Consider the following 26751-nt stretch of genomic DNA (forward strand, 5'->3'; position numbering starts at 1 on the left):
CAAGGTATTCCATAGCTGCTGAGAATGCAATTTCTTTGGGGGCAACGAGAGGTGATGGGCTACATGCAGTCCTTGGGGTTCATGTTGCTCACCCCTGATCTAGAGGTTACTATGACACCTGATGAATATGATGATGAAATAACGTTGAACTCTTCAATAGTATTATAACTGAACAAGTGTAATGGAACATTTGAGGGTACTATTGCTATTCCTTAATTCCATTATGGGATGGTTATTGTCTGAACCTTTCTGCTCACATTATGAGTATCTTCTATTTCTATGTGATAATAAAGATTTCAATCTGTTCTCTTTAACACTGATAATATCTGCAATTATTATTTATTTGCTTATTATATTTTATATTGTTTCTTGTTTCTCAACTAGCAAAATACTAAAGATAAGAAGGATATGTGTACAATGTATACATAAAATAATAACATATGTTTAGATTTTGTAAGAAAGTATTGCTCGTATTTCAATTTCCCCTAAAATTTAAAAAAAAAACTGAAAAAGAACATCTCCTCCCCACAACCACTCACCTATGGTCTCAAAATTTATAGAAAATTTACATCTCTTGATTAATCTCAACCCATAATTACCCAGCTGAATAATGGAATTTTTTCAAAAGAATTGTATTCGCAGTGATGGAAGATTATATGGAAATTCTACTATCCTTGCTCACACAAACATCTACATCAAGTAGTTGATCAACAGCTACATTAAGGGGGCGTTCATGAGGAATAATGAAGCATGCAACTCTCAACGTGCAGCTTGGACTGTTCAGGATACGCTTTCTCACTTGATTCTGTTGATTGTATATAAATTGCACAAGTCCTTTTGGAATAAATGAAAATTAACTAAAGCTAACTGTGTTTCCCATAGCATTTCCGGTTACAAAATTCTTACTAGACCATAATATGGCCATAATAACAGAAAAGTTTTGGGGAGTTTAAAACATTTAAAGTATAGTCCTACATGTGTTTACTCAGAAGTAAGTCCCATCGAGTTCAAGGAGTCCTACTCCCATGTAAGTGGGTATAGGATTGTAGCAATAGCATAAATGCCGTACTTATCTCCACAATAAAACTGTGTATAACAGAAGGACAGTAAAATATAATACCATTTTTTTTAAAAAAATCAAACACATTTCTGGGACATGTACAGTTACCACTCAGAGTTCCTTTCATCAAGAAATTCTCCTTGCACAATATTCCAATACATCAATATTTCATAGTACATTATATACACTGTATATTTTGGGTCCTTGATAAATTTTATCCTTACATAGATGTGGCTCCCCTGAAATATGTTGAAAGTAATAAATTGCTATAATCAAATTTAATTTCTGAAAAATACCTGTGGGAATAGCAAACAAAAAAACACGTCTTGTTAAAAAAAATGATAAATAACACTGAAGGTAGCAGTTTATTATAATCAACTTGGCAGTGAATTACAAAATTAAAATTATGTGGCCCTTGATAACTAACCCTAGCAATGTATAAGATCTGTAAAATTATGTTGACATTTTGCATTTCATAGGAGCAGATCAAAGAATTATAAAAGCAAAAAATGAAAAGATTTATCAGAAAAGACCCTGCAGCACAGAGTATTTTTGAGAAGGAAAAATCTATTTATTTTGGTCTGTTATGAAAGCTGACATAGAAACCATTTTTTTCAAACTCATTAAGTTTATAACATCATGAAAACGTGATGTTTTCCTCAAAGAAACATTTGTGACAACAGTAAGCAAATAATATTATTTCTCTCTTTGATATTTACGAAGCAGAAGGTGTTGCTATAAGTACTAAAATCTACTAAATACAGGAAAATCTAAAGAGCCTATTGCTACAATTGGACAGGAATATTAAATAATTATATGCCATTAAATTAGATTTGCATAATTTCTCATGAAACACCTCCCCCCCCCCACATTTGACCTGTTGCTGTTTTTAAAAAGTTTTGGTTTTGAGTATTTTTATTTCTTATTTCTAGAGGTAAGAAAGACATCTGGCTGTAGATTCTTGTCTTACACCTACCAATAACATTTTCTTTGCAGTTGCATTGGCCTGAATTTTGGTGACAGGTAATATCTCCATCGAGGGTCCCAGAGGTATTGCACTTACAGGGGCTGCAGCCATCAGGATTTGACTGTTGTAGATTGTAGAATCCTTCCTGGCACTGATTGCACTCTCTGCCAGACACATGTCTTTTACAATTACACTGGCCTCCAATCTAAAAAAAAAAGATACAAAAAGGAAAAAAAAATTGTAGAATGGTGAACATATGTCACCCCACCTCCCCCACCCCTCATTAGCAACATGGGTGGGTTGACAGATCAGAAAGTCTTGTGGAAGAACGAAATCTTGTGGAAAAAGGAATAGAACAGGCCTCAATGGTTTATGTTCCAGTAGTTAACTCACATTAAAAAGAAAACTATAGGAATTGTGGGAATATAAATTCTCTAGAAGCATTTAAGGAAGAGAATGCAGTTGGCAGAAGTGGGGGGAAACCACAAATGGGGGTGGGGGGGGTTTCTGCATACAGCTAGAACACATATAGAGACTCCACAGCCTATGAGCTGTACTGTATGTGGTCATCAGATCAAAAACATCAGCCAAAAAGAATCTTTGTGATTTTGAAATATACTTCTATTTCTTTAAGCTGGGAGAAGTAGGTATGAGTTCATACAGTATAAGCGATATTGAATACTGGCTATGTACTTTCTTTCATTCTTTTTAGTTATTCCACTCTATATATCAAAGCACTCCAAGAAGTCAGCATTTTGTAAAACGAAAGAGATTAATGGTAAAATGACACATATTTTCAGACATTTGCTTCATTCCACGTCATCATAAAATGGTGCTCATTTTTGCATCAATATCATGGGCAATGATATAGCTATATATCATAATGGGTTTTATCCAATGGTATCTTTCTATTAGCACTAAGGGAAAACCCATGATTATTGTTGTGCAAGTGTCAAATCCAATATTTTGATTCTGTTTAGGCAAGCCATTGCACAACCTGTTACATGTGCAAGCAGTGGTGGAATAATGCCACCTCTTGTATGTTTTCCACTTTAAAACTATTTGCGTCTGATGCTGTTTAATTGAACTGCCCAGAGAGCTTTGGCTATTGGGTGGTATAAAATGTAATAAATAAATAAATAAATAAATAAATTTGTGTTGTTTTAATAATGAAAGGAAGTGAGTTGCTTTAACTTCAGAAATGGTATCTGTATTTCTATATCATATCTAGCAATTAGGGGTGTGCACTCCGACCCGGAATTATCTGGTAACCACGAACATCCGTGGAGCATTCAATCTTCCAGAGCAGAGATTCCAAACCCATAGATTCATATCAGAACAGAGACATTCCCAAGTGGAGCTTCTAAAGTCTCTGGAATTATCCTGCTGTGTGTGTGTGTGTGTGTCTAAATTGAACATCTCTATATTTGGAAGATGCTGAGTGGGGTGAGGGGTAGCTTTGATATTGACTTCTGTGGCTAACCAATTAGGAATAGCCACAGCGCTCTCCCTGATGGTGTTCTCCTCCAATTGCAGTATAAATGGGAAACACTAACTGGCTGCTGATTCTGGCCATGGGGATGGGGGTAGGGAGAGGTGGAGCATGTTTCTGCTCAGACTCATAGAAGTCAATCACCCACATTTCCAAAGTGTAAAAGTACTGCTGGGCTGGCTGGCTGGCTGGCATGGTGAGTGCGAAAGCTTCTACCTCTGAGTCAGGCACAGACAGGCTCTTTATTTCAGTGGCTGGGCTTCCAGTACAGGGGAGTGGTGTCTCCGTTCAATAGATCTGGAGGGCACCAGGTTAGAGATGGCTAGAGCGGGGAATTTTTTTAAAAAATCCTAAAAAATCAAGGCATGAATGGATCTGATTCAAACTTGGCATGGCTGAAGCCCTCCTTAAGAGCCATGTTTAATCTCTTTATCTGTAAAAAATATGCAAATGTAAGCATTTTTGATAATTTCCATTTAAAAATTCCTAAAAAACCAAAGCATTAACCAATCTGATTCAAACTTGGTGGAGCTAAATTCCTCCTTAAGCACTATCACTGTACCAAGTTTTATCTCTTTATCTTTAAAAACGAGGGAGTTATATGTATTTCTGTTAATACCAGTTACCCGAATACTGAACGGTTCTTCAATGGGTAATTTGACACAGTGGAGAGAGGGGGAGGGGGGATGCTCTGAAATCGAGGCAATCACCTCTACAGAGATCCAGACCAAATTTTGAGGCAGAGAAGACCCACTTTGCACACCCCTACTAGCTATCTATACTCTCTCTCTCTCTCTCTCTCTCTCTCTCTCTCTCTCTCTCTCTCTCTCTCTCTCTCTCTCTGTGTGTGTGTGTGTGTGTGTGTGTGTATGCATGACTTATCCATAAGCTATGTTTTGTTTTGTGGAACCTTTAAAAATAAATAGACAATTCAGAGAACTTGTTCCAAACCTTTGAGAATAAGCTCTAAGGAGCAAACAAAATGTTAACATCCTGAAGCCTTTCAAATACTGCTCTCCAAGGCCTAGAATAGATTCACTCTTCATTCTTTGAGTGCTAAAGTTACCAAGAGAGTAAAGTCACCACCTATACGGACACACAACATATTTTTCTTGAAGGTTCAGAAACACATTACTTTTAAGAACAAAAAAAAGCACACTCTTCTGATTCAAACAATGTAAATAATGGGTGGATGATGACAGGATAACACAAAGTTGAACAACAATTTGAGAGCTGGATATTGCTCTTGCTATTATTCATTATTCATTGGTGTGATTCAAGAACTTGTTAAAAATATTATTTCAAACTGGAGTGTACTAGATACCCATCAATCTCCTTGAAACATGTCTTAGGCCACAGCTAGACCTAAGGTTTATCCTGGGATCATCCAGGGTTCGCCCCTGCCTCAGCACTGGATCCCCTGTGTGTCACCTAGATGAACAGGTTTGACCCCTGGATGATCCAGGGATAAACCTTAGGTCTAGCTATGGCCTTACTCAATCACTACTTCTGAATAACAATTTGTAATTTTGCATGTTTGTTTAACTGGATTATTATAAAATGGTGTATTTCATAATTTAGGGGCTTATGTATGTAATTACACATTCCCACTGATACTTTCAGATTCTTGTGGCTTTCCCTATGGTCTGAATCTGTTACTTCTCTGGTTTGTCATGAAATTGGCATGATGGTAGCAGAAGAGCCACTTTCCCTGATCTATGCACTGTACAGAACTAGTTATATGTCATTTAGCCTAAACGAAGATACAGAATTCCAGAAGGGAACAGTCTTATGAGTTTTTTGTTTTTGTTTTAATCTAAAGGATAAAAACTCATAAGACTGTTCCCTTCTGGAATTCTGTATCTTCGTTTAGGCTAAATGACATATAACTGGTTCTGTACAGAACAGCATTGATGAACTGCTGGGGATGGTAAATTATGCAGAGAAAGTGTATTCTGGCCCATTTTTAACACATTTCCTTGAAAATTATCCTTGTGACGTGACAATTAATTTTCATGAGCCAGGGCCTTATTCCTTATGATTCCATCTTCCTTGGGTCGGCCTTGGAAGCACTTCCTTCAATAATGCCTTTCTATTTCATGTAATTCATTTCAGCCCATTCTCTCTAGCCTTATTAATCTATTTTTTAATGCCTCTTAATCATTTTGCTCTACCTTGCTCCTTTTGCAGCAGTCTATTGATGTCTTATTGAACTATACAGTCCATGCCATTTTTCCTTAATATATATATATATATATATATATATATATATATATATATATATATATATACACACACACACACACATACATACACACACACACACACACACATATTCTTGGTTTTGGACTCATTTCTCAGTTTTATTCACTGCTAAATTTCTGTTCATTCAGAAAAGGAAATGAAAAACACAAAACTAGACTTATCACCTTGAACTAGAACGACTTACTATGAGGGTTACTGTCAATGCAGAAAAACTGCAACTTGGAATAACAAAACTCAAAATTGTCATTTAAATTCTCTTCCCCACCCCCTCCTCCCCTCATTCTTACAACATCATGCGAACTAAAAATTGTTTCTGAAGTTTTAAAGGATTTTACTTTGTATGGTCTTGACCAAAAAAAGGAACATTGTGAGAGGCAGGGAATCGGGCCTTATACTTTAACTAGCATTGTCACTGTTCTAATAAGTACAGTACTGTGGGATTTCACGTTGCTTTTTACAAGCCTAAACCCCAAGCCAGCAATGAGCTCTTCATAGGTAGAAGATATCAAATCTTGCTGTGCTCAGACAGCCTCTTGACGGATCAAAGCTACCAATAAAAGATTGTCCCCAGTGAGCATAAAAACAAACACAAAACGACAGGAAAAGCCACAAAATGTTACTGGATAAAGGGATTTTTCATCAGTGTACCTATGAAGAAAATTCAGTGTCAGGAAGGAATACAATAAAGGAATACGTTTTGGATAGAAGCAAGTTCCAGCCAAAACCAGGCTTTTCTACTACACATTTTCCTGGTCTATTGAAAGAGATGGATTGATTAGTGTATATGCTTGCAAATGAAAGCCAGGGACATAAAATAATATATATTCTCTTTCCTGAGTTCTTGTAAATAAAATAAAATAAAATAAAAAACTGGTGCTCATTTATGTGTGTCAGCTTTCCAACACAGTCTTGGTTCATTTTGAAATCACCTGCATATATTTTCAGAAGTGAAAGATGGCTTCTGTCTCAATCCTTGACTCTTCAGCTTGGATCACATTTTAAGTTCTAATGCATGCACTTAAAAACGTTCTTCTAAATGATTTATATGTTATTTTGTAGGTGTGATTCAAATTATCTTTTTCCCCATTTTAATCCACTCTTCTGATGGATCCACACAGGGCAAAGTTGTATGGAGAATACCAAGGGCTGATGGATTTCAACACACTTGCAGCGGGAAAAGTTTCCATCCTTTGTCAACGGTATATCGGCTTAGGAATTTATTCAAGCTGTGCTATCTATGCAGCTTGGGTGTGAAGGTGAAGACTCTACACTGTAGAGGGGCTTTCTACACTAGGGGTAGGCAACCTTTTTGGACCGTAGGCATATTTGGCAATTTGAAAAACTATCCTGGGCATCACCACAAAATGGCTGCCTTAGGAGGTGTGGCAGAGGACAGTAATCTGCCCAAAAACTGAGTACAAGGCAGAGATGGGGTCTGAGCCCTAACACCTCATTTGAACCCACAGGTTTCAAAACCAACAGAAAACTATTTAACAGCTTCTGGTAAGAAAATTTGTTAACTAAATAAAGAAGGAACGGTAGGGCACCTCGGTAGCAACTATTCTACTATTCTATGAAGATGTCTGGGGGTGCATTGGTGTCCATCAGCACCAATGCCTGTCCCCTGTTCTACACTTTGGGGGAGAGCCAAAATTCAGATTTTTTTTTGAGGGGATTACACTACAGATAATGTAGCAGATGGCAAGTTTCTTTTCTTCCTTTTGGTTTTCCAAAACCTTTGCCATCACTCCAAATGGCAGCAGGGTTGTTCAGGTAGCCTGGCAGCATCCCACCTTCATCACATCAGTGTTCACTGCAGAAGATATAGAACATATACCTGTGCTTGAAATGATGTTTTCAGGAAAGGAGTTTGAGGAACTGACAAAAGAGGAAGTTCTCAACCTTATTGAGAAATTGAAAGCAAATAAACCACCAGGCCCAGATGATATCCATCCTAGAGTTCTCAAAGAACTCAAAAATGAAATTGCGGATCTTCTAACCAAAATATGCAACATATCCCTAAGCTCAGCCTTTGTACCAGAAGACTTGAGGATGGCCAATGTAACACCAATTTTTAAAAAGGGATCCAGGGGGGATCCAGGAGATTACAGGCCAGTTAGTTTAATGTCTGTTCCAGGTAAACTGGTTTAAATCATTAATAGAGACAAAATCACTAAGCATATAGAAGGATAAGTCTTTCTGGAAAAGAATCAACATGGCTTCCACAAAGGTAAGTGTCTCACTAATCTTTTAGAGTTCTTTGATAACGTCAATAGATATGTAGACAGGGAAGATGCGGTCAATATTGTTTACTTGGACTTCCAAAAGGCTTTTGATAAAGTCTTTCACCAAAGACTCATGAGCAAACTTAGCAGTCATGGAATAAGAGGAGAAGTCATCTTATGGATCAGTAACTGGTTAAAGGATAGAAAGCAGAGAGTAGGAATAAATGGTCAATTCTCCCAATGGAGGGAATCAAATAGTGGGGTCCCACAGGGATCAGTATTGGGACCAATTCTTTTCAATTTCTTCTTAAATCATCTGGAATTAGGAGTAAGCAGTGAAGTGGACAAGTTTGTCGATAACACCAAATTATTTAAAGTGGCTAATTCAAAAAGGAATTGTGAGGAGCTTCGAAAGGATCTCTCCAAGCTAGGAGAGCGGGCATGTAGTTCAATGTAAGCAAGTGTGAAATGATGCACATTGGGGCAAAAAATCCCCACTTCAAGTGTAACTTGATGGGATCTGAGCTGGCAGTTACCAACCAAGAAAGAAATCTTGAGGTTGTGGTGGATAACTCGATGAAAATGTCAACCGCTGTAAAGAAGGCAAACTCCATGTTAGGCATTATTAGAAAAGGAATTGAGAATAAAATTGCCAATATATTACTGCCTTTATACAAATTCTCTCTCATAATACCAGAACCCAGGGGCATCCAATAAAGCTGATTGGTGGGAGATTCAGGACAGATAAAGGGAAGTACTTCTTCACACAGCCTAAGATCCATAGATGTGACAAGTAGACACCAAAGCAGCAATCCAGGGATTATGCATTTTGTGGAAGTGCCTACAGCATGGTCTTGAACTTAAAATGTCCCCACAGGTCCAAAAAGGTTGGGGAACCCTGCCTTAGAGAACCACTACCAATCAATGTACACAATAGTGAGTTACGCTGACTAATGACCCAGCTTCGTATCAGGTAGCTTTCATCAGAAAATTCATTTGCACATTGCTTCTATAGCACATTGATTGCAACAGCCTACGCACAATGGGCATTTCTGCTAAAGTTTCCCAGTTATTAGTTTTATTGTATAAATCCTATCAATACTCCTAACAGATATTCCATTGCAATATTTCTGGTCAACCAAAAGTGGCCTTTCATGTAATATAAATGATAACAGTTCAGAAAGAAGCATTCATGATTTCTAAGATCTCTTTTCCCCCAAAGTTCCCACCATCACAGGACTGGTTCACAGTTTTTTTTGCTTCCCCAAACATCCCTGAATGCAGATTCATATGACTCAGATTGAACTGAGTGTTATATGGATTTAGCCTAGAGTAAGTGGCAGGGATTCCTCTAGTCACTGGATCATATGGTCCAGCTTCCCTACTCACAGAATAGTTGTGCAATCCAGGCCCCCGGCTATACAGAGGCGTTTTGGCGCCGGGAGGTGCCTTGCACCCGCATTTGCCTTCCTTCCCGGTATCTGCACGGGAAGGAAGGCTAGTGTGAATTTTCCTTCCCAGCACCTCTGAAGAGTTTTTTAAAAAATGAAATGGGGGGGGGGGAGGAAAAGAACAGGGCTGTTTGTCCCTGGGGGGAAGGGAGGAAAGGAACGGGGCTGTCTCCCCTCTTTTTTTACATTTAAAGGGCACAATATGCAGAGCACCACATATTCAGATTGGAGGTTGCCCGGTCCTCTGCTTCAATATATATATATATATATATATATTTGGGGAGGGAGAGGAAAGGAATGGGCTGTTTCTCCCCCGGGGAAGAGAGAAAAGGAACGAAACCGTCCCCCCTTTTTTTTCTAATTTTAAGACCACAATATGCGGAGCTCCAAATATTTAGAATGGAGGTTGCTAGGTCCTCCAAACATTTGTTAATGCAGAGCTCTGTATAATTAAATCATAAAATTTTTTTAAAAAAGCAGGGGAAAAATGTTGCCCTTCTCTCCCCCCCCCCATTTAAATCTTTTTTTTACTGTTTTAGAGCTGCGGAGCTGCCTCCGCTGCCAAAAAAGTCAGGGTAAATGCCCGACTTTTTTGGAGCAAATTTTCCAGGGTTTGCCCCAGGATGGCTTCATATTTGCGGCTGCATCATCTGTCCGAAAATGGAAAGATGCGCATTTACAGCGGTATAAACAGCCATATGGATAAGCCCCAGATCCCACTAATGGTTCTTCACATGATCCCACATCCAAGGAAGACAAGGAGGAGAAAATTAAAGTAGCTAGTTTGCATAGGTGAGCTGATCTGTGTCTTCTAAAAGCTTTAAAGGCCTTTGTATTCCAGCAACCGTTTAGCAGCTGTGATGAGTTAGGAACATTGGAAGCTGCCTTATACTGGCTAGGGATGGCACAGGCATCTGGCTCAGGCTCAAAGCCCAGCAAGTAATTGCCAGTTTGCCCCACCCCCCACCCCACCCCATGCTTGCCTGACTTTACGGCCCTCAATTCTGTAAATGTGCCTTTATGAAAAAGGCCAACCTGCCACTTTTATGCAAAATTGCTGCTCAGTGAGGGATCAAGTGGTTGTGCAACAGATGCTTGCAGACTACCTGGTGACTCGCTGTACACCACAAGCAAGGGCAGCAGGTCCTGTAAGAGTCACACAACCCAGACTAGGGTGAAATTGCCCATCCCTACATCTAGCCCCATATTGTCAACACTAGGGATGTGCTCCGCTCCGATTAGAAGTGTAGAAGCAGGAGCGAATTGGCCTGCTCTGCCTTGCCCAGAGGCGGAGTAGAAGCGGACCGCGGACCCCTAGAAGCAAGGTGAAGAGAAGCGCCCATTTTCAGAGCGCTTCTCTTTCCGCGGATCGATCAGATCGCCATTTTGAAACATTTCGCCCATAGGATTGTACTGCGGAAAAGAAAAGGGATAACTGTGTTGTTTTTGAAGCTATCGTTCTGAAACTTCTTGTGCTTAGAGAGTCATGGCTGGGGGTCATTTTGAGACTACTCTCACCTCTCTGTGTGGTGCGGTTCGCTTGCTATAATTTTTTAAAAAACCGGCGGGAAAAATACCTTTTCCAAAGGGCTGAGGGGCAGAGTCAACTCCCAGTCATGATCACATGATCCCAAAGTTGGAGGAGGGGGTAGGCAAAACGGGTAACTTGGGATTCTGGGAACTTCTCTTTCTTATTCTGAACGGACTTTTCCCAGTGTTTTTTAAAACAGTAGCCCCACCAAATGCACAAACACAACCTGAAATCATATACTAAGCCAATAATAAGAGAGCACTGCTACCCACCCTAACTTTGGGGAACAACTGAAAAGATGTGGTGCAAGGAGATGAGCTCCCCTAGGGCATGCCATGTGGACGTGCCCCCACTCTCTCCTGTACTTGGAGGGCCATCCGAGCCCTCCAAAGAGAGTAACCCAGTGGAGCAATGCCTATCATGAGTAGAACTGAGAGCGTTGCTTCTTAAAAGACTGGTGTCACTAGGACCAGTCAAATTGGCAGATGCTTCCCCCTCCCCTGGGCACGTCCCCCTCTTATTGGTAAAAGACAGATATAGCCTTTTTTTTAAAGTTCTTCTTGTTGTTTATTCAGCAACACTGCTGCTTTTAATTCCACCCCTCCTTCGTTTATTTATTTATTTATTTATTCCACTTTATATGCATTACTGGCTTATCCTTGGCTCACTTCCTTATGCCCCCAGAAATGTCTGCTGCCTGCCTGCCTTCCCTCCCTCCTCCCCTGCCCGCCTCACAGGGATGGTTTGTGTCTGGCTTTGACTCAGGGGAGAAGTCCTTCCTGCGCTCACTTGGAGTTTTGGAAGTTCCAAATCCATTTTTCAAGTGTGGAAGAAGATTCATAATAGGTTGATGATCTCTACTCCCCAATTCATGGCATCTTGGGATTTCCTTTGAAATGGCCCCATTGAGCTGTCTGCAGGTTTAAGCCCCACCAAAAATCAGGGGATGATGGGATTGCCTTGTACCTTGGCATGATTGTGGGTCTAGATGGCATCTGTGAGTGTGCCCACTTCCCTTTTTTTTATCTGTCCAAATGTCAGAGAACAGTCCACGTCTGCAAATGGGGTGCCCGATTTTCATAAATTCCCCAAAAATCAGGGGATGATGCAACTGCCTTGAGTCTTGGCATGCATGTGTATCCCTGGATAAACTGTCATGGTGGTGAGTTTGAGGTTTCTATCGTGCAAATTGACGGAGCTATCGAAAGGGGTGTGAATGGGGTGCCCGATTTTCATAAATTCCCCAAAAATCAGGGGATGATGGGACTGCCTTGAGTCTTGGCGTGCGTGTGTATCCCTGGATAAGCTGTCATGGTGGAGAGTTTGAGGTTTCTAACGTGCAAATTGATGGAGCTATCGAAAGGGGAGTGAATGGGGTGCCCGATTTTCATAAATTCCCCAAAAATCAGGGGATGATGGGACTGCCTTGAGTCTTGGCGTGCATGTGTATCCCTGGATAAGCTGTCATGGTGGCAAGTTTGAGGTTTCTAACATGCAAATTGACGGAGCTATCGAAAGGGGAGTGAATGGGGTGCCCGATTTTCATAAATTCCCCAAAAATCAGGAGATGATGGGACTGCCTTGAGTCTTGGCGTGCGTGTGTATCCCTGGATAAGCTGTCATGGTGGTGAGTTTGAGGTTTCTAACATGCAAATTGACGGAGCTATCGAAAGGGGTGTGAATGGGGTGCCCGATTTTCATAAATTCCTCTTGACTTCCCCTTGAGTCTTGGCGTGCGTGTGTATACCTCCATGAGGTGTCATGGTGCCAAACTTGAGGTTTCTAACTTTCACAGAAAAAAAGTTGTATACTTTTTTAGCTTAATGCAAGCCTATGGGGGGGGGGGGGGAACGGAGCTCTGATCCGGATCCGGAGCTCCGCAGCGGAGCGGACATAGGCAAATCACGGATCTGGAAGAGAAGCGGAACGGGGGGTCCGTGCACACCTTTAGTCAACACTGACTGGCAGCAAGATGCTGCCAATGTAATGACGACAATGCCTCACTGAGCACATGATGTGGATATGTCCAGTAATGGAGTTTTTTGCAGTTGGAAGTCAATGCTCATATAAAATTTGTTCTTGAAAAATCTGTGATAATAGCAGATGTCTATGCACTTTTAAATTTCATCCCTGTGATGTGGGGATTAACAGATGGACAACAAAGAGGGATACTTAGAGACTTTACAGTTGCAAAGAGACTTATACTCCAAGTTTGGAAGGAAAAACACCCTCCACCGATCACTCAATGGACTGAAGATCTTACTTCTCTTGCTACATTTGAACGTATCTCCTCCACCCATCAAAGTCATATGGATGCATAGTTGTATGGATGCTTAGATAATATATGGACTACTTATATTAACATATATATATTTGAAATGGAAATGTTAATCCCCCTTTTCCACTCCTTGTGTCTTTTCTTTTCTCTTATTTTTTTTCTTTTCCCTATATCAAGGGAGAAGTTACTGATTACTCTAGATTGATGTTTCATGATACAATTTTCTTCCCTTTTTTCTTTTGTTTGTTGTTTACTGATACACTTGTATTACAAATAAAAAAAAATCTTTTTAAAAAACAGAACACTGACTGGCAGCAACTACCCAGGATTTCAGGCGGGAGTTTTTCCTAGCCCTACCTGGATATACCGGGAATCGAACCTGGGACCTTCTGAATGCAAAACAAATGCTCTACCACTGAGCTGCAGCCCCTCCCTTTGTAGGCTATTTGAGTGGATTTATTTTGTTTAAAAACAAAACAAAACCCAGTATTCTCATGTTTGTATCTGCAACACATTTTGCAAATTGTTTAGGATCGTCGTTATCTCTCTTCTGACTCTGGGGATATGGTGAATCACGCATCCAACATCACAAATGAAATTTTTGAGCCCTAAGTGAATCTGCCTGATTTTTCTACCGGCCTATATGTTATCCATCCAGGGAAATGATCCAAGGCACATTAGTGCCAACAGCAGCCAATTTGATGGCAGGTATGATGGTGTTCTAGGTCAAAACCACTTACCATATTACAGAGGCGGCTACTGTTTTTGGTGCCTGCTATATAGCATTTACAAGGTTTGCAAACATCCGCAGCTGAAAGATTTGCATCTACATGTCGGTAGAAGAAATCCTTACACAACTCACAGTTTCTTCCTGCATAAAAGAAAGGTTATGCATTATAGCTTCCAATTCATTAAAATTAGCTGTATAATTCAAAATTAAAGACTATTCCTTTGAGAGAATTCTATAATTTTCAGGACGTCCATTTTAATGCACCTTTCATCTCTACCTGCCCATTTAGTGATCCAGAGCATATGAAACAATGAACCTGTTACAAACTGTGCTTTACTCCATTAAACTTCCATCTGTTACATAACACAACACTCGTATAAAGCTATTCCGCATGAATATCTATGCTATACTTTTAAAAAAGAAGTTACACTTGAACCTCAAAGTTTCCATACTTTCTTTACTGTTTGATACTGTGACACTGCTTGACACGCCACGGCAAATTTGGCCAATCGACCATGTCCAATGTGTCTCTGGTGTTAGTTTTGGAATAGTCTGGGGATTCTGTTGATGCACTGGCCAACCTTGTTGTACAGTTGATTCCCTTCATATAAAAGCAGTATCAGAAACAAATGGATGGGGGCAAAGTAGATTCTAACACACAATCATTGTCATGTAAGCATAAAATGCTAAGGGTTGCAAAAATGCAGGAAGTTCGTTGGATAATTCATCAGCTTCACTCCCATCACCATGGCAGTGCTAAGTAATGGAAGCATGTGTCCATCATTGCTTCCCTATAACATTAATATGCAATATTGGAAATACATTGGATGTACTGTATTTATTTATTTATTTATTTATTTATTTGTTTATTACATTTTTATACCACCCAATAGCCAAAGCTCTCTGGGCGGTTCACTGAATTGGCAGTATAGCTGTATTGGGATTTTTGGTCAACCTTGGCTCCCACCATATGGAAGCTGATGACTCATATTTGTCCTGTACCAGTTTCAAATGCTCAGCTAGCATCCATAGGATTGGAGAACCTTCTAGAAAAGTGTAGTTGGTAGAGCTGAAGACTGTAGGGGGAAGAGAAAATCAGCAAAGATCACCTTCCTCCACAGCCTTCAGAATAAGTCTCCGCTTGGTCAGAGTTAGTACTGAGAATGGAAGGAGCTCTTGGTATTGTCTACACTGATAGGCCCCTGCTCTCCAGGATTTCCAACAGGAATCTTTTGCAGCCTTACCCTAAGATGCATGATTGACCCTGTAAATTACGTCATACAAACCTGCACTCTGCCACAGAGCCCTGGGCAGGACCCACACTACTGCTTTAAAATGGTTATAAAACGGTTTTGACAACTGTTCAGGCCCACAACACACTCCATATACAGTTTTCAAACAGTTTCCAAAGTGTTACATCCTGCTTGGTGTCGATCTGGCCCTGGTCCTCTCCAGCTATCCTACTACAGAGGAGTAGTTGTGTTGTATTTTTGCAGGTATGAGAATTGCCATTTCAAAGAAACAAAGCCCTCACCAAAAAATATACCCTTGTAGGAAATCGCTTTTTGCACCAAATAATGCACCATGCAATGCTTTTGGAAACCGCTTGGCTTCCTTTAAAATGGCTCCTGTTAAAGGAGCAGATCCACAGCAAAATCTGCGGTGACCAAGAGATGGAAAGAGATGCAGATCATATTTCGGATTGCTTCCCATCCCTGCCCTTTCTTAGCAACGACTCCGCCAAGATTCAGGTTGGGATACTACTTGCATCATCCATCGCTTCCTTTATAGAGCTTCTTTAAACAAGCAGTTTATAGCATGCTCATTACTGGCTACTCACAGATGTTTGTGGGTCCTTTTGACGACACTGTCAGCATCCTGCTCGTCTCCTGCTCTTTTTCTCAGTTTTAGCATCACAAAATAAACCTCAGAAACCCCAACTCTTCCAAGGTTGGGCTGTAAAATGCCCACTAGAGGGCGCTGTCCCTGTCGAAATGTACAGGCCAGGTGATCACTGCTCTCTTCTCCGTGTAATTGTGCTCATTTCACACACAGAAGAGGACCAGGAAGAGAGCGACGGTAAGGAAACATGATTTCCCTCTTCCCCCATCTGAAAGTGTCAACCACACTTTTCAAGTAGTGAATATTTTCCTCCCTGTTTGTGCATACCCTAACTGGCAACAGCATCTCAGGGATTCACACCAGAGTCATTCCCAGTCTTATTTCAAGATGCCAGGGAGAATATGGGACTTTTTGTATGCAAAGCATGTGCTCTGCCATTGAGCTATGGCCCTTCCCCACTGCGTGCATAAGGTGACATGTACAGTAGTGTATAAAGGCTGGAAGGATCACAGGCATTAGGTGAATAATGCACACAGATGTATATGCACATGCCTGATACAGATACTACACTGAAAATGTGGAGGTGGGTATAAACCTACACCTTACCTCACATGAAATATATCTACATTTCCAACCATGTGAACCAGACTTAGATTTTTATGTGTCGTAAGATTTACTTGATTCTGTAATGCATGCATTTATGCAATACAAATCAATTCCATTTCCTGGAATGATGCATACTATGGACATGCAAATTCCCTTACACTTCAACCTCAAATGTAATGATGCTTTGGAAGGATTGCAAGATATATATATATATATATTCTGTTCAGTCGTGTTAATTACCTGTGGTGTTATGTTGACAGTTATCACAGACTCCGCCACCACCTCTGTGGTGTTCATTAGGAAAAGAATCCATCGTCCTATTGTAGTGACAGCTTCTTGCATGGCCGTAACATTCACAAGCCTTGCAATTATAAGCATGAACTTGATCTCCTGGATGAAAAGGCTTGTCATTGTACAGTGGCCAACAACGATTGCACTGGAATAAAGCGAGATTTGGAAAAGATTACTGTTTAGAATATCTACATTGCTACATATGTACATACCATGCCGTGTGTTCCATGCCCTATGGGGCTGCAATTTTAAAAAATGCATGATAAATAAATAAAATGATACTTTCCTCCCCGCCCCATATACTTTTCTTATACAACCCCCATGTGGTCTTTTCCCTCCCAAGAAGCAATCCATTGGTGAAACTACAAGTGGATTGTATGAATAATAGGGATGCATGGATTTTGTAAAATCTGTTCTGGCTGTATTTTGCGGATTGTCAGGTGCCTTTCATTGCCGGTTTTTTATTATTTTATTTTACATATTTTTTCTATGACTAAATTTGCATAAAATTCTAGAAAGTTTTAAAAAAAACTGGTCCGCAAGTCTGTGGAATCTGCGCAATCCAGGGAACGCCAGTCTGCTGTGGAATCTGTGGCTTAGATTCATAGAAATCTGAACTCATGTGACTCCATTGATGATTTCTCTGACACCCCTAATTCAGGTGCACTTGTACTTGAATCATGAGATCTTCTGCAATCAATGAAGATCTCATGATTTCAGAAAAAGTGCCTCCATATTTGCACAGTAGGCACAATCCTTTGATTTTAATGTGTTAAGCACATGTTTAAATTCTTTCCATCTGAATTCAATGGAATTTTTAAAAAATGTTTAATTTGTGCTATATTGTATGTGTAGTTACTAGTTACCAAATTCATATCATAAAATGCCAAATTTATTTATTTATTTGTGAGAGATATTAACTACAAATCCCAGTCCTGCAAAGGTTTGACTGTCTTAAGTCCTGTTGCTCTCAATACTGCTTATCTTAAAAAAAAAAAGTGTTTATAGTGATTTCAGATTTTATTATTTGTTGTAAACCACTTCGAGATTTTTAAAGTATGAAGCGGTATATAAATATTTTTAAATAAATAAAATATATTCAGAACAAATAACTTTCATGTTTACATGAATATCCTGTAGCAAAATATTTTTCCACTAAAATATTTCACACTGATTTTCATTTCTTTGACAAACAAAAAAAATTCAGCTTTTTTAAAAAGGTAATTAATGGATGGCTTTGTGGACAACGAGAGTTTAATTATTGTGAATTGCCTAATTTATTAAGTAGTAAACATTTCAATTAGAATCTACACAGCTGTTAATGTTAAGACTGGAAAAAATATTTATTAATTAGAAGTCTCTGTGGTTATATTAAAGGTCACATTCATGAACGTTTGGTGCTTTGCTAAAACCAGAAAAGAATAAAGATTAAAATGATCACTTCCATCATTCATAAAGGAGGCTAAATTATTTAAATAAATTGCCCTCTACAAATTATTCATTGAGCTTTTCTATTCTTAAACCATTCCTTAACTTCATTTTCCAGCCACAACTTGAATGCATGTTGGACTAGACAAAATTTGGTCCTTGAATATGGATAACCTGGAAATTTGCTTGTTTGTTTATAAAATCACTGCAGAGATTTTTGTTCTTCCCCAAACAAGGATGGCCATTACTGGCTTTTAAGAGGTGACAGCTGTATTATCAATGTAAGCAAGTATAAGGTAATATTGCCTTTGTACAAATCTATGGTGCGACCACACTTAGAATACTGTGTACAGTTCTGGTCACACACTATATATATATATATATTATAGAGCTAAAAAAAGTGCAGAAAATGGCAACTAAAATGATTAAGGGGCTGGAGCATCTCCCCTATGAGGGACAGTTACAGCAGCTGGAATTGTTTAGCTTGGAAGTCTAAGGGGAGACATGATAGAGGTGTACAAAATTATGCATGGTGTGGAGAATGTGAATAGGGAGACATTTTCTCCGTCTCTCAAAATATTAGAACCCGGGGTCATCCCATGAAGCTGGTGGGAGATGCAGGACAAATAAAAGGAAGTACTTCTTCACACAGCACATAGTTAAATTATGGAACTCACTACCACAAGATGTAGTGATGGCCACTAATTTGGATGGCTTTAAAAGGGGGTTGGATAAATTCCAGGAGGCGAAGGCTATCAATGGCTACTAGCCCTGATGATTGTGTGCTATCCAGTATCTGAGGCAGTAAGCCTGTGTGCGCCAGTTGCTGGGGAACATGGGTGGGAGGGTGCTGTTTCACCATGTCCTGCTTGTTGGTCCCTGGCTGATGGCTGGTTGGCCACTGTGTGAACAGAGTGCTGGACTAGATGGACCCTCGGTCTGATCCAGCAGGGCTCTTCTTATGTTCTTATGATGGCATGAGTTCCTGGATATCCTGTTGTTGCTATAATAATAGTTACACTTAAAGTTGTATAACTGTTGGTTTAAAAAAATATTTAAGAGCATGATACTTCCCTGCCTGGGCTCAATACATACATGTAGAGGAATGCTCATATAGCACTTCAGTTACCCGTTTCCCCCTTAGTATATACACACAGTTAGAGGAACAGGCTGTGTTGGGTGAGAATATGGAAGACACACAGATCTCCCATTCCCATAACTCCCTGCTGCACTGACTTGAGTGTACACCAATGTGCATGTATCAAGGATGAAGGTGTTTAATGGTGCTCTATTGTGCTCTATTGGGATCCCTACACATGCAGGGAGGCATATTGTCATGGTTTTTAAATTTTTTGGAATTCTCTTGAGACCCTGTTTAGAAAAGTGAATAATGCATTCATACACATATTACCTCCAGTGTCCAAAGAGAGCATTAGAATTGTGGATGAAAGGTGTCTATTGTGTATATGTGATTGATGGCTCTGACCCTACGGTGCATGGAACAGTTGGGGCTGTATGGATTCTAGAAAATCTTTCTAGAAAAAAAGAACAAATTACTACCATTTAATAGATTTGCAGGGACTGCTCAGTTTGCAGGGGAGGGGGCACTAAATTTAGCCTTCTTTTCCAGCTGCTAATTTGTAGACAGTGGGCTTTTTGAAAATAATGATAATAATAATGCTCCACATATGTAGTCCCAGCTGCCTCATAGGGCCCCCGTCTATATGACAGCAGGATTGCTTCTCTTTGAATTTTAACCTGAATTTTAGTTAATTTGAATCTAGCCAATGAGAGTCATACTGCAGCAGCAGCAGCAACAACTTATATCCTTTTTATAGAGCAGTTATTAATGCACACATATGCATATTCACACCTGTTCCCCCCTCTTTGTTTTCATTTGAAAAGCTCTCTTAATTCAACATGAAAACGGCGGGAAGGAACGAGGCAGCCAGAGGGCGTGATAGGTGGGAAGGCGGGAAATCAGCCAATCACTTTGTCCTTCCCTCAAAATTACGCCCACATGTCAAAATGTGATTTAACTCCCCCAGCTCAAACTTGGACGTGATCCAAAAGTTGCGGTAAATTGTGAATGCGAATATGTGCATCATCACATTTATTTAGGTCAGGGTAAACAAGCCATATAGACAACCCCAGGGATGGATAAAGACTCAAGCATCACCTGTCTGCACAGACCATTTCTAAACCTGCTAAAGATATGTGGATGTATCACAGTGAATACATTTAACATAGGTTATACAGAATGAACAATGAATGTGTCATGTTGAAACACTATTCTGAAAGTCAAGTCCATTCAGACTGCTAGAAGTAATGCTTATGGCACATAAAGAATTCACTTCAACTTTCTTTAATTTTACCAGTCCCATGGATACAGGTATACATTTTAAATAATGCTGGAGCCACCATACCAGACTCAGTTCAGCAACACAGAAATTTTTATCTACTTAGTCACCATACTTCTTACTAACCTAAATAGGAGGCTCTTTAATTTGCTGTCACTATTCTAGCTCTCCCTTTTTGAGATAACTCTGACAACTTCAATTTTAATTGGCTATTTGAAACTAAAATCTCATATGGATTTTCATCAGCTCAGCAAAGTAAATTGTATTCCTGTGGGATAACAACCAAGTTTTTTTTCCCTTCCCCCCCTCCTTTTTTGATAATACAATGGCTCCTTCACAGTTCTATGTATTAGCAGGTTGTCTGGGCGTCTGGTCTTTGGATATTCGAGACAGCACCTTGCTTTTTTCGATAAATACTTTCCACAAATTATTTTAGAAATCTAAGATCTATGGCCTGTGAAATTAAATCTGTTTGCCAAGGATGAGTTCATGGACAAACCCATCACTACCACAGGCATCTTGAAAAAAAGTTATTCAGAATTTTCCAGCTTGTAAAATTTCCTGCTTGATTCAGATAGCTTTTCCCCCTCTCGGTATGCATCAAAACTAGTCTGTGCAATCAATTTCAGGATAATTCATTTGCAATCATGCTGAATATATGTGCTGCTTTTGCTGTTCTGGTTATGTTTGTTGTGAACAAGGGCAACTTTTAAAGTGTCTTTACGTGGGCATTCTTTTTCTTTTTCTTTTTTAGAAACCCACAGTTATCTGACCATGGACCATGGCCCGTCCAACTTAACTAAACATTTAAAAAAATATTGTCACACTTTGTTGGATAAATAGGAGGCTTGTCTTAAATGTGTTAAGTTGAAGAAGATAGATAGCTTTTAAATCAAATAGCTTTCAATAGCTTTAATTGAAGGTATAAGTGAATATGAAGAAAACAAACTCATTTTCTTTCTCTCTCTCTCTCTCTCTCTCTCTGTGTGTGTGTGTGTGTGTGTGTGTGTGAACCTTCATAATCTATCCTAAGACTATAGAAGGGGAAGCAGGCATAGCTTGAAAAGTGCTATTTCTAGTGAACTAGAGACACACACAAAATGGGGTGGGGGGTGAGATTTAACCAGGAGAGACAATATCTAAACATTTAAATGAAGCAGATCAATACATTTCTGATCTCATGTCAGAGATGTGCACACTATGCAATATTAACTGAACAACTATATATAGTAATAAATAGCCTGTTATCCATCACCATATATCTTAGAGCAATTTTCTACAACCTGGTGCCCTCGAGATGTTTTAAACTATAGCTCCCATAATCCCTGACCATTGACCATGCTGGCTAGTGCTGATGGGAGTTGTAATCTAAAACTTCTGGAAGATGCCAGGTTGGGGAAAGCTGCCTTAGAACATCATATTTAAAATAAACAAAGAACAAACAACAATCAAATTATAATCCAATTTAACCAAAGATGTATTTTAATTATAAATCAGATGAACTGGGCTGTTGCTGTTAAAAACAGAGATAATGACAAGATCAAGCTGAAATAAAACACTCAGAAATAGAATTTTGAAAGTTTCTTAATAGACAATAGAAATGCGATATAAGACATAACACCAGTGGTTATGTGATAGATACACAAGGAGGTGCAAAGATAAGAACAGAAAACAAACAATCATACTCTAGCAGGGACTTACTTGTCATGAAAGCAAGCTACTGGATGATTTCAAGGGTTCAACATTAGGGGTGTGCAGAGTGGATCTGTTCCTCCCTGAAATTCAGGGTGGAGTTCCAATAAGGCAATTTCAGGGTGGCTCTATCTCTCCACACCACCAGATTACTCGTTGGAAAACCGCTCTGTTTTCAGAGAACCATGCTATTATCGTCAATGGGAATTAACCTAAATGCATGTGCATCTCTGTCATTTTTAAAGATAAAGAGATGAAACTTGGCACCCTGGTAGCTCTTAAATAGGGCTTTAGCTGTGCTACATGTAAAGCAGTTCCCTTCATCCCTTGATATTTAGGATTTTTTTTTAAAAAAAAAATCCCCCTCAACACCCCCACCCCTGAAATGTGCAGGACCTTTTTTCCTTTACTCTGCTTGTGCACAGTTGTGCATCTTCCGTTTATAAAAATAGAGATCTGCTTCAATTTATAAAAATAGAGATCTGTTCCCTGAACGTTTGCTCTAATGGAGTGAAATGGGGGTGGGTGCTCTCCCTATGAGAGATCAGACAAGAACAAACATAAATATAATACCCTACTTTATATATATTTTTCAAAGTATATAAACTTGACTCCTGACTTCAAAACAGGAGATATATACTAGTACTAGCAAACTTTTCTCTTGCTACCCCTTCTTCTCTTGACTTTACACCTGGCCAAGTTGCATCCATACTTGCAGTACACAGATCAGCCTTTGGCACGAGATTCTTTTCCATATCCTAATATTGGCTTGTGAAACTGTATGATCTACACTGACTGCCAGTCATCATCACTTCCTGGGACAACTCATTTACGTGGAATAGTTTTCATTATTTTCATAATGTGAGCCATTTTTCCTAAATACTTCTTTTCAGCCAACATTAATTTTTCAAGAAGTGAAGAAAATTGGCTGTAGCTTCATTCTAGTTCAGACACAGCTCCCATAATCTAAATGTATGCTATAAAATAGACACACATGGGGGACTTTGATTTCTGTAGGAGGTTAGTTTCTGAAAGTTCTGCAGGCTCTCTTGGGAGAAGATGAATTGCATATGGGGAGCTAGCAAACAAATGAATTCCAGGATGGGGGGAGGGAATGGATTATATAATTTGCAATCCCTCCCCCTAAGCACTGTGATTGGAGGGGGGACAGGAGGGAGACTGTGGCTATTGGTTAGCTACAGATGTCAATCTCAAAACTGCCGCTTCCCTCACCCATCAGTGACAGTGTCTACCTAATATGGAAGTGTTCAGTTAGTTGTCCATCAACATGAAATGTGCCCTCATGTTGCCTAAAAAACCTTCGGATACCTACAGATCCATTTGGGTCTCTGAACGTTCTTCTAACCTCACCACGGGTTTACAGTGGTTTTAAAACTGCCCCCTAACCGCACTGCGATTTCAGAGGTCCATCAGAGGTCTGTTGGACTCCCAGATTTTCGGTGCAGAGCACACAACCCTATGCAACATATACTATCTTCCCTCAGTTTTGGTTTGTTACATACATACTAACTGTTCTTATTTATCAGGGGCAGCCCCTAAATTTTGGTCCCTGTCCCCAGTAAATCCCTGTCCCAGTTTTGGCCTTTAAAACATGCCTTGCTAAAATTTTGTTTGTGTGATTTGATAGCATAATTCTTCAGCTCCTTTCCCCGAGTTGGTGGCTGGCTGGTTATATCTTGTGCCTTATGTACTTGTAGGTAAATTACATGTGCATGAACTCTAAAGACACCGGGCCATGTACCACCTGCATTTTCACACACTGCAGTTGCTGAACTATATTTTGAAATGTGGATTTGTACATTTTGTAAGCTAGCAATGGTCTTTGTTTATATACAGCAGTATTTTTGTGAACTATCTCTCAAGATAAAGTGAATTATGCTAAGAGCCAGTGTAGTGGTTAGAGTGCTGGAATGGGACTCGGGAGAACCAGGTTCTAGTCTCCACTTGGCAATGAAGCTCCCTGAGCGGCCTTAGGCCAGTCACTGACTCTCAGCCTAACCTACCTCACTAGGTTGTTGTGAGGATAAAATGGAGAGGAGGAACACCTTGAGTAAGCCACCTTGGGCTCTTTGGAGGAGAAAAAGCAGTATATATGTATGTGTGTGTGTGTGTAAAAATAATAAATAAAAATAAAGGCTGCCAGTTATGTTTCTCCTTGCAACGCTCAGCTTCAATGCTAAAGGTTTTCATTAAAAGGGACATCAACAGTGACTCCATGATGTGATTAGTCTCATAACATTCAAATATGACATCTACTGTTTCTGAATACCATTTGGAAAAAATAATAAAGCTAATAAAAGTGATTCATATTACACAGTTAGGCATATGGAAGTATATGTACTGAATGAAGTAAAAAAGATGCACAGCAAATGTTGAATAATTAGGACAGCATCCTATACTATCGCTATGCTCATGCAGTACTTCACAGTACCCTTGAACACACAGAAATAAATACATATGTACATCATGTTTCAGTGTGGGCACATAAGACAGTCCTTTAGTATTGATCTTTTCTTCTTGAGTCAAAATCCTACTGGACAGGGATGTTATTCTAACAACATATCCAGATCTTACATAGGCCAGATCTGCACCAAGCAGGATATGACACTTTGAAAATGTTTTGAAAACTGTATATGGAGTTTGTCGTAGGCCTCAATAGTTGTCACTACTGTTATAAACCATTTTAAAGCAGTAGTGTAGATCCTGCCTTAGAAAAACTGGTGCTGTTGTACCATTCCATGTTGGGAATCACCCACCCTAGCACCAAATAACCGAAACCAATACAAATGTGTCTGCTGTCATACTTTAAAAGACAGAAATGTTCAGAATAATACTTTCCCACCTTACAATTATATTGTCACTACATGATAATTACCAGGGCACAGATGTAAAAATACCATACTTTAAAATGCTAGTATATTTAAATTTAAAATAATCCTGTTCCAGATTTCTGCTATCATTCATTAGATGTCATTATATAACAAAGAGCAACTATAAACAGAGTTTAATTTTGTTATAAAGTGATTTTAAGTGTTAAGCCATAATAAAGCTCTTCCTCCTACAAGGCCCTACTATGCCTTCTAAAGCTCTTCTTCATGATCCTCACCTCTATAAATATTTCATAATCAACTTCGTATCTTCCTCATTATTAGCATAAATACAAAAGATTAATTACTTCTTAACAGATCAACGCTCCAGAATGTTTAGGGTGGCGTAAAGGGTGGATTCATCAGATCTCTTCACCATATAGATCTATAGAACTTTATGTAAATTCTCATCATTTTCTCTGGAATAACTACCACCCCAGTTTGCAAAACAGCTTGGAATATTTTTGTCATACTATTAAGAACATAAGAAAATCCATGCTGGATCAGACCAAGGGTCCATCTAGCCCAGCACACTGTTCAGCCAGGGACCAACTAGCTGTCAACCAGGAAACTACAAGCAGGGCATGGTGCAACAGCACCCTCCCACTCATGTTCCCCAACAACTAGTGTATACAAGTGTACTGCCTCTGATACTTAACATTCTCCTTCAGGAATTTATCCATCCCCCTTTTAAAGCCATCCAAACTGGTGGCCATCACCACATCTTGTGGTAGTGAATTCCATAGTTTAACTGTACACTGTCTGTCCTGGATCTCCCACCAATCAGCTTCATGGGATGACCCCGGGTTCTAGTATTACAGGAGAGGAAGAAAAATGTCTCCCTATCCACATTCTCCACACCATGCGTAACTCTGTACACTTCTATTGAAGGCCAGTCCTGAGAGTCAGGAGGAGGGCATATTAGCATTCTAATCACCTTGTATACATAAAAAAGATCATTTGACTCAGATTAGTGAAAGTGTTGTTTATACACGACTCTGAGATCCAATTCTATTTCTATTCTTTAAAGGCAAGGACTTTTGTTCACATGATGAGAAAACTATATGGTTATTATGGTTATTATGCTCGCTATGTCGGTACAAAAGTTAAGGAAAAAAGAACAAAAGTGGAGACTATTTGGAGAACATTCAGCAAAGTGGCCTTGGAAACACAGGGACATAAGAAGCTGCCTTATACTGAATCTGACCATTGGCTCATCTTGACCAGTGTTGTCAAACTGACTGGTAGCAGCTCCCCAGGGCTTCAGGGAGGAGTTTTTTCCTGCCCTTCTGGAGATGCTGAGGATTGAACCTGGGACCTTCTGCATGCAAAGCAGAGGCTCTACCACTGAGCCACAGCCCCAAGGCCTCATTTGGTGGGGGATGTTAAACAATGTTTGGTAGAAATGTTTTCTTGAAAATTTCCGCTCACTCTAGAACCTGGTACAAAAATTAAGAAAAAAATAATAGCTATATGTTTTAATTGAATAATGTGTAGCATACGTTTGGAAGGTATGTTACTTGTATTACCTTTTTAAGGTGACATTTTTATTTTTAATGATTTATAATGGTTTCATGGGTTTGAAGCCAGATGTTTAGCATACCATCATAATGAAAGTAAGTAGATGTGTGTATGGGTACGCTAA

At 39.5% G+C, this 26751-nt stretch overlaps 1 protein-coding gene across 1 annotated transcript in view; it reads right to left on the bottom strand.

Moving 5' to 3' along the window:
* The window catches only part of USH2A (usherin), a 594633-nt gene that overhangs the window by 499906 nt on the left and 67976 nt on the right, over window positions 1-26751 (bottom strand). The window contains exons 9-11 of the mRNA XM_063125387.1: window positions 16688-16883; window positions 14010-14140; window positions 2037-2232 (exon numbers count right to left, since the gene is read on the bottom strand). Of these exons, the coding sequence (XP_062981457.1) occupies window positions 2037-2232; window positions 14010-14140; window positions 16688-16883 (523 nt within the window). The remainder of the gene's footprint in view (window positions 1-2036; window positions 2233-14009; window positions 14141-16687; window positions 16884-26751) is intronic.

Source organism: Elgaria multicarinata, chromosome 4, assembly GCF_023053635.1.
Source record: "Elgaria multicarinata webbii isolate HBS135686 ecotype San Diego chromosome 4, rElgMul1.1.pri, whole genome shotgun sequence".
Classification (NCBI taxonomy): domain Eukaryota; kingdom Metazoa; phylum Chordata; class Lepidosauria; order Squamata; family Anguidae; genus Elgaria; species Elgaria multicarinata.